At 42.7% G+C, this 14,547-nt stretch overlaps 1 protein-coding gene and 1 long non-coding RNA gene across 6 annotated transcripts in view; one reads left to right on the top strand and one right to left on the bottom strand.

Annotated features, from left to right (window-relative positions):
* Positions 1-14,547, bottom strand: part of TPD52 (tumor protein D52) — a 98,651-nt gene that overhangs the window by 16,887 nt on the left and 67,217 nt on the right. For all 5 annotated transcript variants that reach the window (XM_087864788.1, XM_087864787.1, XM_045806074.2 and 2 more), the window contains exons 2-4: positions 8,249-8,364; positions 2,290-2,438; positions 655-756 (exon numbers count right to left, since the gene is read on the bottom strand). In XM_087864788.1, the coding sequence (XP_087720914.1) occupies positions 655-756; positions 2,290-2,438; positions 8,249-8,364 (367 nt within the window). The remainder of the gene's footprint in view (positions 1-654; positions 757-2,289; positions 2,439-8,248; positions 8,365-14,547) is intronic.
* Positions 9,658-14,103, top strand: LOC148109468 (uncharacterized). The gene is made up of 3 exons (XR_015725816.1): positions 9,658-9,943; positions 10,334-10,441; positions 12,434-14,103. It is a non-coding gene; the product is annotated as an uncharacterized LOC148109468 (long non-coding RNA).

Genomic DNA, 14,547 nt, shown 5'->3' with positions numbered 1-14,547 from the left:
CACAGCAAATTTAAACCATGTTTGTCACTTTCAGCGCTATTCTACTCCACATGGGGGGGGGCAGGATGGGGGACACACAAAAGCACTGTGAAGTGGTTTTATTGAAATTGCCACAAAAATTCTGCAGACTCATCTAAAATATAAATGCAAAATGAAAAGCAAAGCTCAATACCAAGATTTGGGCCTAAGCGTGGATGTAGAGAGAGCATACAAATTAGTACACATCAGTCCACAGATGAGCGTGTTGTAATCACACCACAGTACAACAATGTCCCACACAGAACCGAAGGCAGGTCTCAGTCCAAGCGTGCAGTCAGTGCTCCTGGACGTGTCCCCAGCAGGACAACAGGCTCGGCCCACAACCACAGACTTGCAACTATGAGAGACGTACTTACCCTGCGTGATCAGGAAGGACTAAAAGGACAAAAGTACACAGCCAGAATTTCCAACAACCTTAAATGTACTCGTAAGACGATTATTTTGAATGCTATGCCTAGAAGACGGAAGGCTACAGCTAAGATCATCTAGGCAATATTTCAGGTCCCGTTCGAAGGCGTGGCCGCCTTATCCACAGGCAAAGTCGGGAAATACATGTAACCACGGCATACTGTCATTTGCCTCAGCTACAATGATCAAGGAAAAATGAGCACATACTTTACGTCTTCCAGCTTTTTGGTGATGACTGATCCAACAGATGAGAAAGCAGCTGATGCCTTCTGTCCAGCTTGAGATAAGGTTTCAGACGTCTTTTTGTATCTACATTGAATTGTAAAAGAACAAAGAAAAGTTCAGCTAACCTTTCCTAACAGCAGTTATTTAAAGCACGATCACCATCTCCTGGAGAGCTCTCCAAAATTAAACAAATTTTGTTTTTGGAACATCCGAACTCCTCCCAACCACCAGGTGGGCATGATCACGTCACCCGATCCTTACCCCTCATTCAGGCGCTGTCTCGGGCAGCGCCTAAGGACGGCCACACGGACAGACGCCGTGGAGCCGGGGGCCAAGGAAATCAGGGTAGGACGGGGCAAAAACAGTCACGGAGAAAAGAGGAAAATGAGCCAGAGGCTGAAAGAAATTATACCCCTTATTCTTTTTCATCGAAGCCAAACAAAACAAAAATGAAATCAAATTCCTCACATGCCTTTTGTAACTTTATCTCCTAAAAAGGGACCAGAAACAAAGTAAGGCCCATGTGTACTTTATTATTCAAATAAATTGTATGGGCTATAAAGAATTTTTTTTAAATTTTGCATGTCTACAGAGCTACCAAATAAGGACTTGAGGACTCTCAGCAGAGCACGTAAAAGGTGCGACACTCAAAGTGACTTCAGTGTGATATTTGCTAGAACATAAAGCTATCATTTACCAGCCCCGCTCTTCCCATCTACCCAGGGATCAGTGAAGGGAAAATAAAAACAAACGAATACGGTAGCCACGAAGAGGTTAAGATCCTCGTGTTAGAGAAAGGGATGCTCAGGCCTTTTTACTTAAACAGAAAGTTTATGGTGATACACAGTCACAGAATAGTTTCCTGGTCTTATGTGGGTAGAAAGTGGCTCAAAGGGGGTGGACACCCTCGTGCTGTCATGTCAGGATGCCGTCAGCCTCACTGCTACTGGTCACCAGCTCAGCCCAGGGGACTAACGACACAGATGAGAAAGAACACACTTCAGAATCTGTTCCCAGAGGCCTGCTCCTCCTTGTGCTGGGAAACAAAACTGCATGGTCGTAATGCCTTATCACAATCCGTGTGACCAACAAGACAAGAAGATTAAGGGGTGGGCCTCTGACACCAGCCCCTGTCAGAGGTGATGAACTAAGAGTCTTATGCTTTCTAGAGAGCAGGCTGAAGAAAGACTGGCTCTGTACTTGGTCAAACCTGAGTTCAAATCCTGCCCCCACATTTTTGAGTTCTGTGACCTCAACCCTTACCTGATCCTGCTTCCTTATCTCAGGCTACGGGCTCACCTTCCACCCTCTTCAGTCATCCTGAGGACTGTGTGACCCGTGTGCATTTCTGGCAAGTCAATATATAAGACTGCTGGGACTTAAATGTTATTACTTCCACTCACAGACGAGGCTGGTTTTCTTTCTATCCCCTAGAACAGTGTGGAAGGCCAGTTAGAGAAGAGTCAGGTACACTTGAGGGCTGGGCGGGGAGAGCCCTGTGTAGTACAAAGGAAAGTTGCAGAAGCATCCTTATCCCTTTTCAATTCTCCTGCCCAGACAAAAGAAGCCAAGTGTCCTCTACATTCTCTAGAAAAATGTATGATCAAGGGAACGTACGCAGATGTTGCTGTCACATCCTGCCAGCCTTTGGCAATGTTCTGTTTTAGTTCCTGTAGTGAATTGATCCCAAGTTTCCGTTTGATCTCTGCTAGATGCTTCTCTTTTGCTGCTAACACCTGAGACAGAGTCTGGATTTCTTCTTCTACCTATGAGGAAGGGGGTTGGGGTAAAAATACAGCAAGAGTCATTCAATAAGTGAAGATTATTAGTGCAAAACTGTACTCAAAATTCTAGAGTCATTTAAAAACATTTTTTGATTCAATTATCTGTCTCTTTTAAAAACAACATATAGCACATTGTTAAGTAAACTAGTTACATACTGATCTCTCCTTCAGAGTTTCTCTTTCCTCTTCTATTTTATTTTATTTTATTTTATTTTATTTTATTTTATTTTATTTTATTTTTTGGAGAGAGAGAGAGAGAGCACACAAGTGGGGATCGGGGGAGGGGGCCGAGGGAGAGGGAGAGAGAGAATCTCAAGCAGGCTCCACGCTCAGCGCAGAGCCTGATGTGGGGTCCCATCTCACAACCCTGAGATCATGACCTGAGACAAAATCAAGAGTCGGACACTTAACCGAGACCCCCAGGTGCCCCTCTTTTCTCTTCTTTATATTTCTATCTTGAGTTGTCCTCAGGCTTCTCCTCTCTCTCTCTACACTTCCTTACTCAGCTATCTCATGGAAGCTTAGGGCTCGAACCTCCACACAGATAATATTCAAATTATCATACCATCCACTCTTCTGACCCCTGGTCTGCATTTCCAGCTGGACACTTCCACTTGAATGCCCACAGAACTCGTATTTGTGAACCAAATCAAACTACTCCCCACTCCCCACCAAAACATGCACAGCCAAGCCAAAGTCCAACCTTCCTGTGTATTTCATGAGTTTATACTGGAATGTCTGTCCCAGGGCCTGCCAAAGCCACAGCCAGAAATAAATCAAACCGTCTCCCCCAGACAGCCCCATAGAAGTCCCATGTGGACCCCCTGATGCTGACTGACCAGCCTTAGCTGGACGGTTAGAGGTAGGCCCCTGACCCAAGAACAGCCAACCCATCAAGTGGCCACTACCCAGTGACGTGCCTGCTGTTAAAAGAGATGCTCCACTGATCATGGTCTCTCTCATTCAGGAATCCAGTTTGAGAAACTGAGATAACACTGGGAAGACTTGGATAAAGAAGCCCTAAAGTACAGGTAAGGCACAGTGAGATTAGGAGATATGGAAGCTTAAATATATTTGAGGCAGCCAAAACTCTAAGCAGAAGCTAGGGAGAACAGAAAACGACTCACAGAGCAGAAGCAAAGCCCGAGTCTGAAAAACAGAGGGCAAGGGGCAGACCCGCAGGGAGAAAGAGAGCTCACTCAGAAGAGACCTTTTGTCCCAGGAAGTTGAAAAAGTGGGATGGTCATTAATATTCAAGACCCTTAGAAAGATGCTTCTCTTGGCTTGTTGCAAAGCCATATTCTCAGCCTCGACCTCACAGTTCAGTGATTCCAAAGACAGCATGGCCTTTGAAAACAATATATAGTGGGGGCACATGGGTGGCTCAGTCGGTTAAGTAAGTGTCCAACTCCTGGTTTCAGCTCAGGTCATGCATGATCTCAGGGTCCTGATATCAAGCCCCGCGTTTACAAGAGTTTGCTTGTCCCTCTCCCTCCGCTTCTCCCTCTGCCGAATAAATAATTTAAAAGATAAAATAAATAAAAACAACATAAAGGGTTGTTAAATAAACTGTTTTCACTGATGATTAAATCTTTACGGAACACAAAGTGAAGAAAAATAGTACTCAACAAAAGGAGAGAAGAATAAATCAAATGTGAAGTGGCTAGCAAAACAAACAGTTCTTCTTCTTAAGATCTTACTTTTATTTGAGAGAGAGAGAGAGAGCTCATGCGCACACAAGCAGGGAGGAGGGGCAGAGGGAGAGGGAGAAGCAGCCTCCCAGCTGAGCAGGGAATCTGATGATGCGGGGCCTGATGCAGGGCCTGGTGTGGGGCCCGATTCCAGGACCCTGCGATCATGACCTGAGCCGAAGGCAGATGTTTCACCCACTGAGCCACCCAGGCATCCCAACAAACAGTTCTTAAGAGGGCATTACTTAGAATGTAGGTCCAGAACAAGGATAACCCTCCTTGCTTGTCAGACAAGACCTCTCATTCTGGGCCAGTTTTGGAAGTCACATTTAAGTGGAATATGAAAAGAAAAAGGCAACAATGGATGAATGAGGTTCAAAATCAAGTAAATTAAATGATTTGCCCTAAGTCATCGAACTAATAATGTAGGAACCAGAATTTCAACCCAGGTCTTCAGGCTCCACTTCTCAGTTTACTGGTTAACTCTCATTGCACACTACTTGCTTTCCAATACCTCCTTCTCTATCCCTACTCCAACTTTTCAAATACTCCAAAGAACAGACTTAAAAGATAAATATCCCTTGACACTTCTCTGAAGTTTCCTTTCCCTACTGACAGTTGGGGAGAAAGACCACTATAAATCTTACTGAACAATACATGATCCAGTGCATTCCCCACCTTTGTTGGTTAGATTGTGCTGCCAACATACCCAGCTCAGCACATCATAGCTACCATTCCTTAATGCAACATATATATTACATATTATGTATATAAAATACACATATTTTATCATGTGTCTGTTAGCCATCAGGGAAATTCAAATCAAAACCACACTGAGATACCACCTTGCACCAGTTAGAATGTAAAAAATCGACAAGGCAAGAAATAACAAATGTTGGAGAGGATGTGAGGAACGGGCAACCCTCTTACACTGTTGGTGGGAATGCAAGTTGGTACAGCCACTTTGGAAAACAGTGTGGAGGTCCCTCAAAAAAGTTAAAAATAGAGCTACCCTATGACCCAGCAATTGCACTAGTGGGTATTTACCCTAAAGATACAGACATAGTGAAGAGAAGGGCCACATGCACCCCAATGTTTATAGCAGCATTGTCCACAATAGCCAAACTATGGAAGAAGCCGAGATATCCTTCAACAGACAAATGGATAAAGAAGATGTGGTCCATATATACAATGGAATACTACTCAGCCATCAGAAAGGATGAATACCCAACATTTGCATCAGCATGGATGGGACTGGAGGGGATTATGCTAAGTGAAATAAGTCAAGCAGAGAAAGACAATTATCATATGGTTTCATTCATTTGTGGAACATATGGAATAGCAGGGAGACCGGTAGGAGAAGGTAGGGAAAAATGAAGGGGGGGGAAGGTAAGCAGAGGGGGAAATGAACCATGAGAGACTATGGACTCCGGGAAACAAAACTGAGGGTTTTAGAGGAGAGATGGGCTAGCCCAGTGATGGGTATTAAGGAGGGCATGTACTGCATGGAGCACTGGGTATTACACGCAAACAATGAAGCATGGAACACTACATCAAAAACTAATGATGTACTGTATGGTGACTAACATATCATAATAAAAAAAATTAAAAGTACCATTTCAAAAAAATAAAAGAATAAAATAAAATACACATATTTTAAAAATAGGAAAATATATATATATATAAAAGAAGGACCTTTAAAGCACAAAGAATATATCTGAGAAGGATCTAGTATCCATAACATATGGATAAAATACTTGGGAATAAATGTAAGGAAATAATAGACTTGTACACTGAAAGCTACAAAACACCGCTAAAAGAAAATTAAAGACATCTTAGATAAATGGAAAGATATTCCATGTTCAATGACTGGAACACTTTATATTGCTAAGATGCCAATACTCCCCTAGATCAATCTACAGATTCAATAAAAGCCCTATCAAAATCCCAAGGGCACATTTTATGGGTAGAAAAGTAGATTCCAAAATTCATAAGAAATTGTAAAGGACCCTAAATAACGATTTTGAAAAAGAAGAAAAAGGTAAAGAACTCATACTCCCCAATTTCAAAACTTACTACAAAGCTATAGTCATCAAAATGGTGTGGTACTCTCAGAAGAATAAACACAGAGATGAATGTCATAGAACTGAAGGTACAGAAATAAACCCTTATATCAATGGCAACTGATTTTTCACAAGGATGCCAAGAGCACTCATTGAGGGTAGTATCTTCAACAAAGGGCACTGGGAAAACTAAATATTCACATGCAAAAGAAAGAAGATGGACCTCTACCACAAACCATAAAAAAAAATTAACTTGAAATGGATCAATGGCTTAAATATAAGAGCTAAAAGTCTTAGAAGAAAACATAGAGGTAAATCCTCATGCTCTGAGCTTTGGAAATGGGATTCTTGGATATATCACCAAGAGCACCAGCAACTAAAGAAAAATTAGATTTCATTAAAATTTAAAACTTATGTGCATTAAGACACTATGAAGAAAGTGAAAAAACAACACACAGAACAGGAGAGAATATTTGCTAACCATATATCTGATAAGGGTCTAATATCCAGAATATGTAAAGAGTTCTTATATCTCAACAAAAACAAAACTAAACCAAAAACAATTAAAAGAAAAACTGGGCAAAGGATTTGAATAGACATTTCTCCAAAGAAGATATAAGAATGGCTAATAAGTATATGAATGCTCAATATCACTGGTCATTAGGGAAATACAAATCAAAATTATAACAACATACCACTTAACACTCACTAGGATGGCCATAATCAGAAAGACAGAAAACAAAAATATTGGCAAATATGTATAGAGAAATTGCAGACTGGGATGAAAAATAGTGTCCTTGCTGTGGGGAATAATTTGGTGGTTCCCCAAAAAAGTTAAACATGGAATTGCCATTTGATTTAGCAATTCCAGTCCTAGGTACATACCCAAAGGAACTAAAAATAGGTATTCATACAAGTACTTTTATACAAATGCTCCTAGCTCAGTATCTACAAAAGTAAAAATGTGGAAACCACCAAAACATCCATCAACACACAGATAAACAAAATATGGTAAACACATATAATGGAATATCATTCAGCCATAAAAAAATAATAAAGTACCAGGCACGCCTGAGTTGCTCGGTCAGTCCAGCCTCCAGCTTCTGATTTCGGCTCAGGTCATGATCTCAGGGTCGTGGGATCAAGCCCTGCATAGGGCTCTACGCTCAGCACAGACTCTGCTTGTCCCTCTCTCTCCCCTTCTGACCCTCCCCCTAGATCATGTTTGAAAATGCACACTCGCTCTCTCTCTCACTTTCAAATAAACTAATAAATAATAAAATCTTTAAAAAAAACCTGGGAAGTACCAATACACAATACATGCCGTAAGAATGAACCTCAAAAACATTATGCCAAGTGAAAGAGGCCACATACAAAAAGTAACATGAATGATTCCACTTAAACAAAATATCCAGAATAAGTAAATCCATAGAGACAAGACACAAAGCAGGTTATTGTTGCCAGGGGACCAGGGGACGAGGGAGGTGTGATTCAGGGTGCCAGTTTAATGAGTACGGGTCTCCCCTGGGTGTGATGGAAACGGGAAACTACACAGAGGTGACAGCAGCAAAAGGCTGCGAACGTGCTAAATGCCATGGAATCCTACACCTCTCAATGGTTAATTTTAAGAAGAAGAGAAAGAGAGAGAAAGGGAGGGAGGGAAAGAAGGTTCGAAGTGCCGACTTACATCCACAACACAGCAAAGGGGAAAACAAAGTCACTGGTGCAGCTGAAATGCCAAGTGCATTAGACTCAGGGCAGCCCCTCTGGCGATATTCACTAGTGCTCCTCTCATCGTTTCGTCCTTCACATCCGACTTCTCACACCCACGTCACTCATTAGATCCCTTTATTCATATAGAAACAAACTGATAGCACGCTCTTCTGTTTCTCCTCCCCCACTCCAGACCTCTGGGACAAGTAAGTGTATGTTCCTTTCTCTCCCCAGGAACGGAGGATGAGATGTTACCATGTGCTTCAGAAACACAAATGATGGTTTAAGCGCAAAGCATGAAGTTCCAAAAGGAATGCTGCTTTACCTTTGCAAGTTCTTTTCTTAGCTCTTCTTGCTCCTCCTCCGATAGGGTCTCTGTGGCACTGATCGTGGCAGCAACATCTTCTCCTTCCTCAGGTACTGGGTCTGTTCTCAGCAGACCTTGTTGGGGATTTAAAAAAAAAAAAAGGTCTGTAAGGTACAAAAGCTAAGTAAAATTCTCCTTTAGGCTCCTCCACTGCCCCAGTGAGAAAAAAACCAATTCGACTGGACCCACGTATCAACTTTCTGTACCTTCAAATGATCTGGCTCTTCCTGCAAAGGACAAAAAGAAAAGTCTGAGCTACCACTAAAAACCACCAAATTATACTCTGCCAAAATATGAATTTAGAAAATACAGCACTCGCGTAGCTTCTGGTCTTTTGCTCAGTCACAATATAGTTACTGCAAAGCAGAAGAGTTAAGAGCCAAGAATGGGATCTTGCCAAGGCTTTAAATGCTAACCTAGTAAATCAGCATGACTAATAATTCACACTAACAAGGAAAGGGGTTTGTAAATGTCTATAGCTTCCTGTGCTAATCAAATCCAGTACTTAATCTCAGTTAAGAACTGAACAAACTCAACACCTACAGAAATTTTATTCCAAAGAAAGAAAGAAAGAAAGAAAGGAATTTTATTACATTTCTTTCCATTGTTAGTGGAGGTAGGAAACCCTTTCCTGAAGTTAAAAAAAAATTATATATATAATCCAATAACCCTGAAAAGTCCTAACGTATACAGAAATGACCAACAGCAACACAGAAGTTTTCCACATTATTTAAGACCAACAAGGCACAGCCACTCCCCTGGAATAGAGTCAACCACTATGGGTCCTTCAGCTTGAAGAACCTGGTACTTCTCGAGTGGCCAGGGAGGCACGTGACCTTCAGCAACTCTCCCCTCCCTTCTGCCCAACCAACCATGCACAAGGCTAGGGTGAGGTCAACGAGCACCCCCCCCCCCGCCCAAATCTTGGGTGCAAAATTTAAGGTGGCACCAAAAACTCAGTATAATTTTAATACTTTAATGCAATATTTTGAAAAAAATCAAAGTTAATTCAAAGAATCTATAATGAACAAAATACCAAAATTTTAAATAGGCTCAGTATCATTGACGTTTCCTTCCGCCTCAGGCTCCAAAATGGCTTTGCACAGTGCCGTTCCTGATCTTGTCTCTGTTTAAAAGTTGAGCATTTTGTTCATCATGCTTTCATTTTAATTTTTCTGAAAATTGCATTAACGTATTACTGGTCTTGATGGCAGAGCATTTTGGTGCCCTCTTCAATTTTACAGCTAAGGCCGGGGCTGCTGGCCCCACTTGCCTTATCCTAGCCAAGTTCTGCCCATGCATTCCCACGTCACAGGGGTCTGGGTTTTCACAGTCTCCTCTGGCAACAGATTTTTTGCGTAGGGAACCAGAGAAAGGTCTCCTCCTTTTCCTGCTCTTCGCCTCTTTCTGCCAGTGGGCACCGCAGACCACCACCACCCCCACGTCCACTTCTGAGACGTGCTAGTGCAGCCATAGCAGCGACGCGGCGTCCCGCCCAGAGCAAGGTGCCAGGCAGCAGATGCCAGACTTCCCAGGCAGGCGGAAAGGAAGGAGGGAGAAAAACCACGCAGTTCAACAAGCAGCCAGCGCCACGGCCAACCTAAAAGAAGTATATGAATCAATGACACAACCTGTATGTCCACTGTGTAAGAGGTACGAAGACACCTGTTACAGGCTCTATGCATATTAACCGCTATGGCGCTTAATAATTATAACAGCAATCATCATTAGCATAACAGTACCAAAACAGTGCCAACCTGAAAGGTGTTTACAGAACTGTTAAAGGAATAGAAGTAACACAAGTAAGACAATTCAAAAACACACAAACTGGAGCGGCACACAGAATATGACTCAGCCTTCTAATGCGCAGACGATATGTGACGGGTACGGTCAGTAGATGGAAAAGCTCAATGAGTAATTGCTTCTGTAGGGCCCCTCTAAAATACCTTGAGACTGCCCAAGTAAGACTTCTGTGAGAGAAATCTGATCGTGTCACTCTCCAGCTTACAATCCTTTCGCGGTTGGTTCCCTGTTGTTTTCCAGACAAAATTCAACCGTGAGGTTTAGCACGCGGCCTTACTGGACCCATCCCCTGCCATCTGCCACCAGAACCTCGAACTCCAACTCCAGCCAAATTGAACTATGGATAAGGTATGTACGGTCAGAAATCACAGAGAAAGGCCCATGCATGCTTGCTAATGTATCCCCTACGCTAGATTATGTGACAAGAGAGTATGAGATTGAGGATGGGAGAGGAGTATATGGTAACAATCATATAAGACAATATAGTAAGAACCACAACAGAGTTAACTATAAACATTCTTTATTTTATTTTTAATGTTTTCTTCAGACTTCCCATCTCTCCAACCAGAACAGGACTCAAAAAAAAAAAGTCCAACAAAACTCTGGTGCTAAACCATGCCTTAAAAAACAAAGGCTCTTTCATGCTTTTTAATAAATACTAGTTTGCAAATCTGCTTAAGGAGAAAAATGTAATATCTAATTACTAATAATGCTTTATATACAGCTGCCCAATTCCAGAAAGAATCTAGGGGGATTCTGCTACTATTCAAGTACTTAGTTAGGCTACCAGGGAAAATAAATGTCTCAGAAAAGGGGGTCATGTAGTTGTCCACAGGACTTCCAAGATGACCTTGAGATTTTATATTCCTAGTCATTAGTAATTTATTAATTACAGGTTCTACTTTTTCCACATCAGCCTGTAGGTGGCAGCAAATTATCAACATTCAAATTTTAAGGTGCGGTTTGTTTTAGGGTCATCAAACTGGGGGGGCGGTATGAAAAATGAAGACTACAAAGGAAGAACAGAAAGGCAGATATCAAAATCACTGGCAAAACATGACAGTCACGACTTAAGAAAATTATTAAGAACCACAGCCTCCACCACAGAGTGCACTCTACGTATATTCCAATCTGAACTAAGTGGTCCAAATACATGACATCATTTATGCATACTTTTTCTTAGAGAAATTCCAGGGAGCAGGGAGGACAAAGGGCAAGCTGGAAGCAGAGGGCTGGGGCCTTCTCCCCAGGGGCTTCCAACGTCCCCTGAGGGTCTAAGAACACATGTGGACCCCTGGCTGAAAGTCACGGATATCGGATATCATTATAGAGCCAAAGTGATGGAAAATTGGGGATAATTTGCTCCTTCTGGTTGTTACCATTTTAGCCACCTCCTCAATTCCTGTAGTTGTGCAAGCAAACAGAGCCGCCTGTCTCCCCTCTGAAGAGTTATGTAGCAGACAGAGCCTGGAACCCACCAACAGGCAAATGGCTGGGTGCCCAGGTGAGAGTCCCACTGCCAGGGGAGCGACAGGGAAGATGAACAGAGGCCTGGGGATCATGCCCCAGCAATCCTAAGACACTTTTTTTTCCCTTTACATTTACAACTTTGAACTCGAGATGCACTCAACAGCCAACTGGTTAAGCAGTCCTTATGGCGTAGTTGTTTGTCACCTGTACACGTGCTCCAAAATGTGCAAAATGGGTGTCAGGGACTGAGAACTTCACAGACCTCTCTTTCGAGAAAGTCTGCATCACACTTTGTGTGAGGAAAATAAAGCAAGACATGGATTATTCCAGTTGAAAAGCAATTCTGGTAAGTTAGGCCATGCATGGGAAGGTGTTTCAGGAAAACTGTAACTTGGTTTACTCTAAAAAATAGGCACAGGAGTGTTATGGTCAACATATATGTCTGAGTAAATTGAAAAGAATGTTAATAAGCATAAAAAACTTTAAGTAAAATTAAAGCAGTGTCTTTTAGTCTTCGAACTTGCAGCAATTTTTCCCTTTACCGAACAAATACTATAATGGTACACCCTAAAATCCACAGTGTCCTGGAAGACATGAAATGTGATACTCCCCAATTCTGAGAACTTGTTAGTAATCTGAGCAAAACGAAGTGCTTATTGGGTCTTTGACGGCAGTGGAAATGTGTGTGACGAGCAAGCACTGTGGGGAAGGACACGTCCTTACGTCCAGACTATAAAGTCCTGATGTCATATTCTTATCTTTTCATCTCGGTACTCACGGTGCCAAGAACAGAGCAAATGTTAATGCTGTATTTGAACCGATCTACTGGTTAAAGATTTATTCAAATGAAGTTTCTCTTTACTTTCCCAGGCATGCCCACCTATTTGACATATATTCCCAAAAATTTCAACAAGAGAAAGAAGCAAAAAAGCCTCTTTAAAATACAAATTTTGAACCTACAGTTAAAATCAAGGCATAATTAAAAGTTCGACGAACACCCTTCTGCTCAGGAGCTAAGGAAACAGCCCATGCCACCCCACCCTGGAGCCCCCACCCAAACACTTCCCTTCGGCTCACCTTTGACCTGTTACCCAATTAAGACCAACTGCTTCTCCTCAAGACTTTCTATAACTATCGTTTAAAAACTTTGTAGCCATTTTCATATAATTTCAGATCTGAAAAAATTTTGCCTCATATTAAACACTTTATTGAATAAGATGAGGAAATAGGAGGCAGACACTTTTTTTTAAAGAGTAGATAAAGCATGAACTTTGAAATTAGATGGCTCTGTAGGTTGACCTGTGTCCCCCAAAAAGAGACATTTCATTTCCTAACTCCTCAGGACCCACAAATGTGTTTTTATTTGGAAACAGGTTTTTGAAAATACAGTCAAGATGAAATCACAGTAAGTGAGGGTGGGCACTAATCCAATGTGTCCTTATAAGAAGGAAAGCCAGATACAGAAACCCAGAGAGAACAACATGGAAACAAACAGGCACACAGCGGCCGAGACTACTCCCCGTGATAATGGAGGCGGAGTGGAGGGACACAGCTGCAACGCACGGCACGCCAGGATTGCCAGCAACCACTAGGAGCCAGGATGACGCAGGGAAGGGTTTCCCTACAGAAGGAACATGGCCCGCTGATGCCTTCATTTTGGACTTTGAGCCTCCGGAACAGAGATAGAACACATTTCTGTTTGAAGTCACTCAGTTTGGAGCACTTTGTTATGGCAGCCCTAGGAAACTGAGCCCCCCCAAAACCCATTACATATTTAAAAAAACAACCCGCAATACCACCTGGCTCTCCAGGTTCTTGTAAGAACAGTTTAAAGGATTATGAACATGGAGGGTGGGCACATATTAAGTGTTCAGTAAGGATGTGCTATTGCCCCACTTTTCCATGTGCTCTAAGTCTTCCCAGTTACTTCCTGTCTCCTCCTCCATGACGCACGGCTCACAGGTCTCTTCATTTCCCATCTCTTGTCAACCCCGTCACCTGGCATCCGCCTCCCCTCTTCATCGTCAACATGAAAAAGTTGTCAGTCATGACGTCATGTGACATCTCCAAGGCATCAGCACTGAACCTTGGTCTGGAATCTCCTCTCCTGTGATACCTCCCGGATTTTTCTAACCGCTGAGATAAGGCTTCAACTCACTCCTCCAGGCATTTACTTCATGCCTCCCCTCCAAACTCACCACTCCTGCCTTGACTCGGGGCTCTTGCGATTTGTTGCTCAGATTCTTGCCCCTAAAGCTCCCTAATGGTGTCCGTCCCTCCAGTCCACTCACCACCCTGCCACCAGAGTGAGCTTCTAAAGCCTGACTGCGACCGCGGCACTCCCTTGCCTGAAATCCTTCTAGGGCTTCCCTACGTCCCAGGAAAGCTCTTGCTCTGTGCAACCTGGAGCCCACCTACTTCATCTCCCACCACTGCCCTTACCCGCCCTGCACACTCAAGACATCTTCCAACCTGCAGTTCCTACGAAGACGTGCTTTTTGTAAAGTAATATATTAATTCAAAAAGTAAAATAAAGTGCCTCCCATATATTTTTTGCCCATTTTATTTTTTGTGTGGTAAAATATACAACATAAAAGTTGCCATCCTAACCCATTTTTAAGCATACAATTCAGTGGCATGAACAACATTCACAATGGCGTACAGCAACCTCCACCGTCTCTTTCCAAATTATGCTCTCTCTCTCTCTCTCTTTTTAATGTCTTTGTACATGTTATTTTCTCTTCTGGAAACCCCCTCCTTATTTCCAAGTCCCTTTCATGTCAATCAATCAGTTTTAAGTCTCCTGCTCTTGGAGGCTTTCCCTGGACCCCGTGCCCAGGCCTGGCTCTGGGTGTAACACTCTGGAATGTCTACTGTCCTTAGAACACAGCCTGATGGGCTGCGCAACATTTGACCTTAGCACTGTGTTCCGATCCTGCCACTTCAGCCCAGCGCAGTATCTGGTGCACAGCCGCTCATTAGCA

Source organism: Ursus americanus, chromosome 9 (assembly GCF_024610735.1).
Source record: "Ursus americanus isolate L20-20 chromosome 9, mUrsAme1.1.p, whole genome shotgun sequence".
NCBI lineage: Eukaryota > Metazoa > Chordata > Mammalia > Carnivora > Ursidae > Ursus > Ursus americanus.
This window is presented reverse-complemented; position numbering and strand designations above follow the sequence as displayed.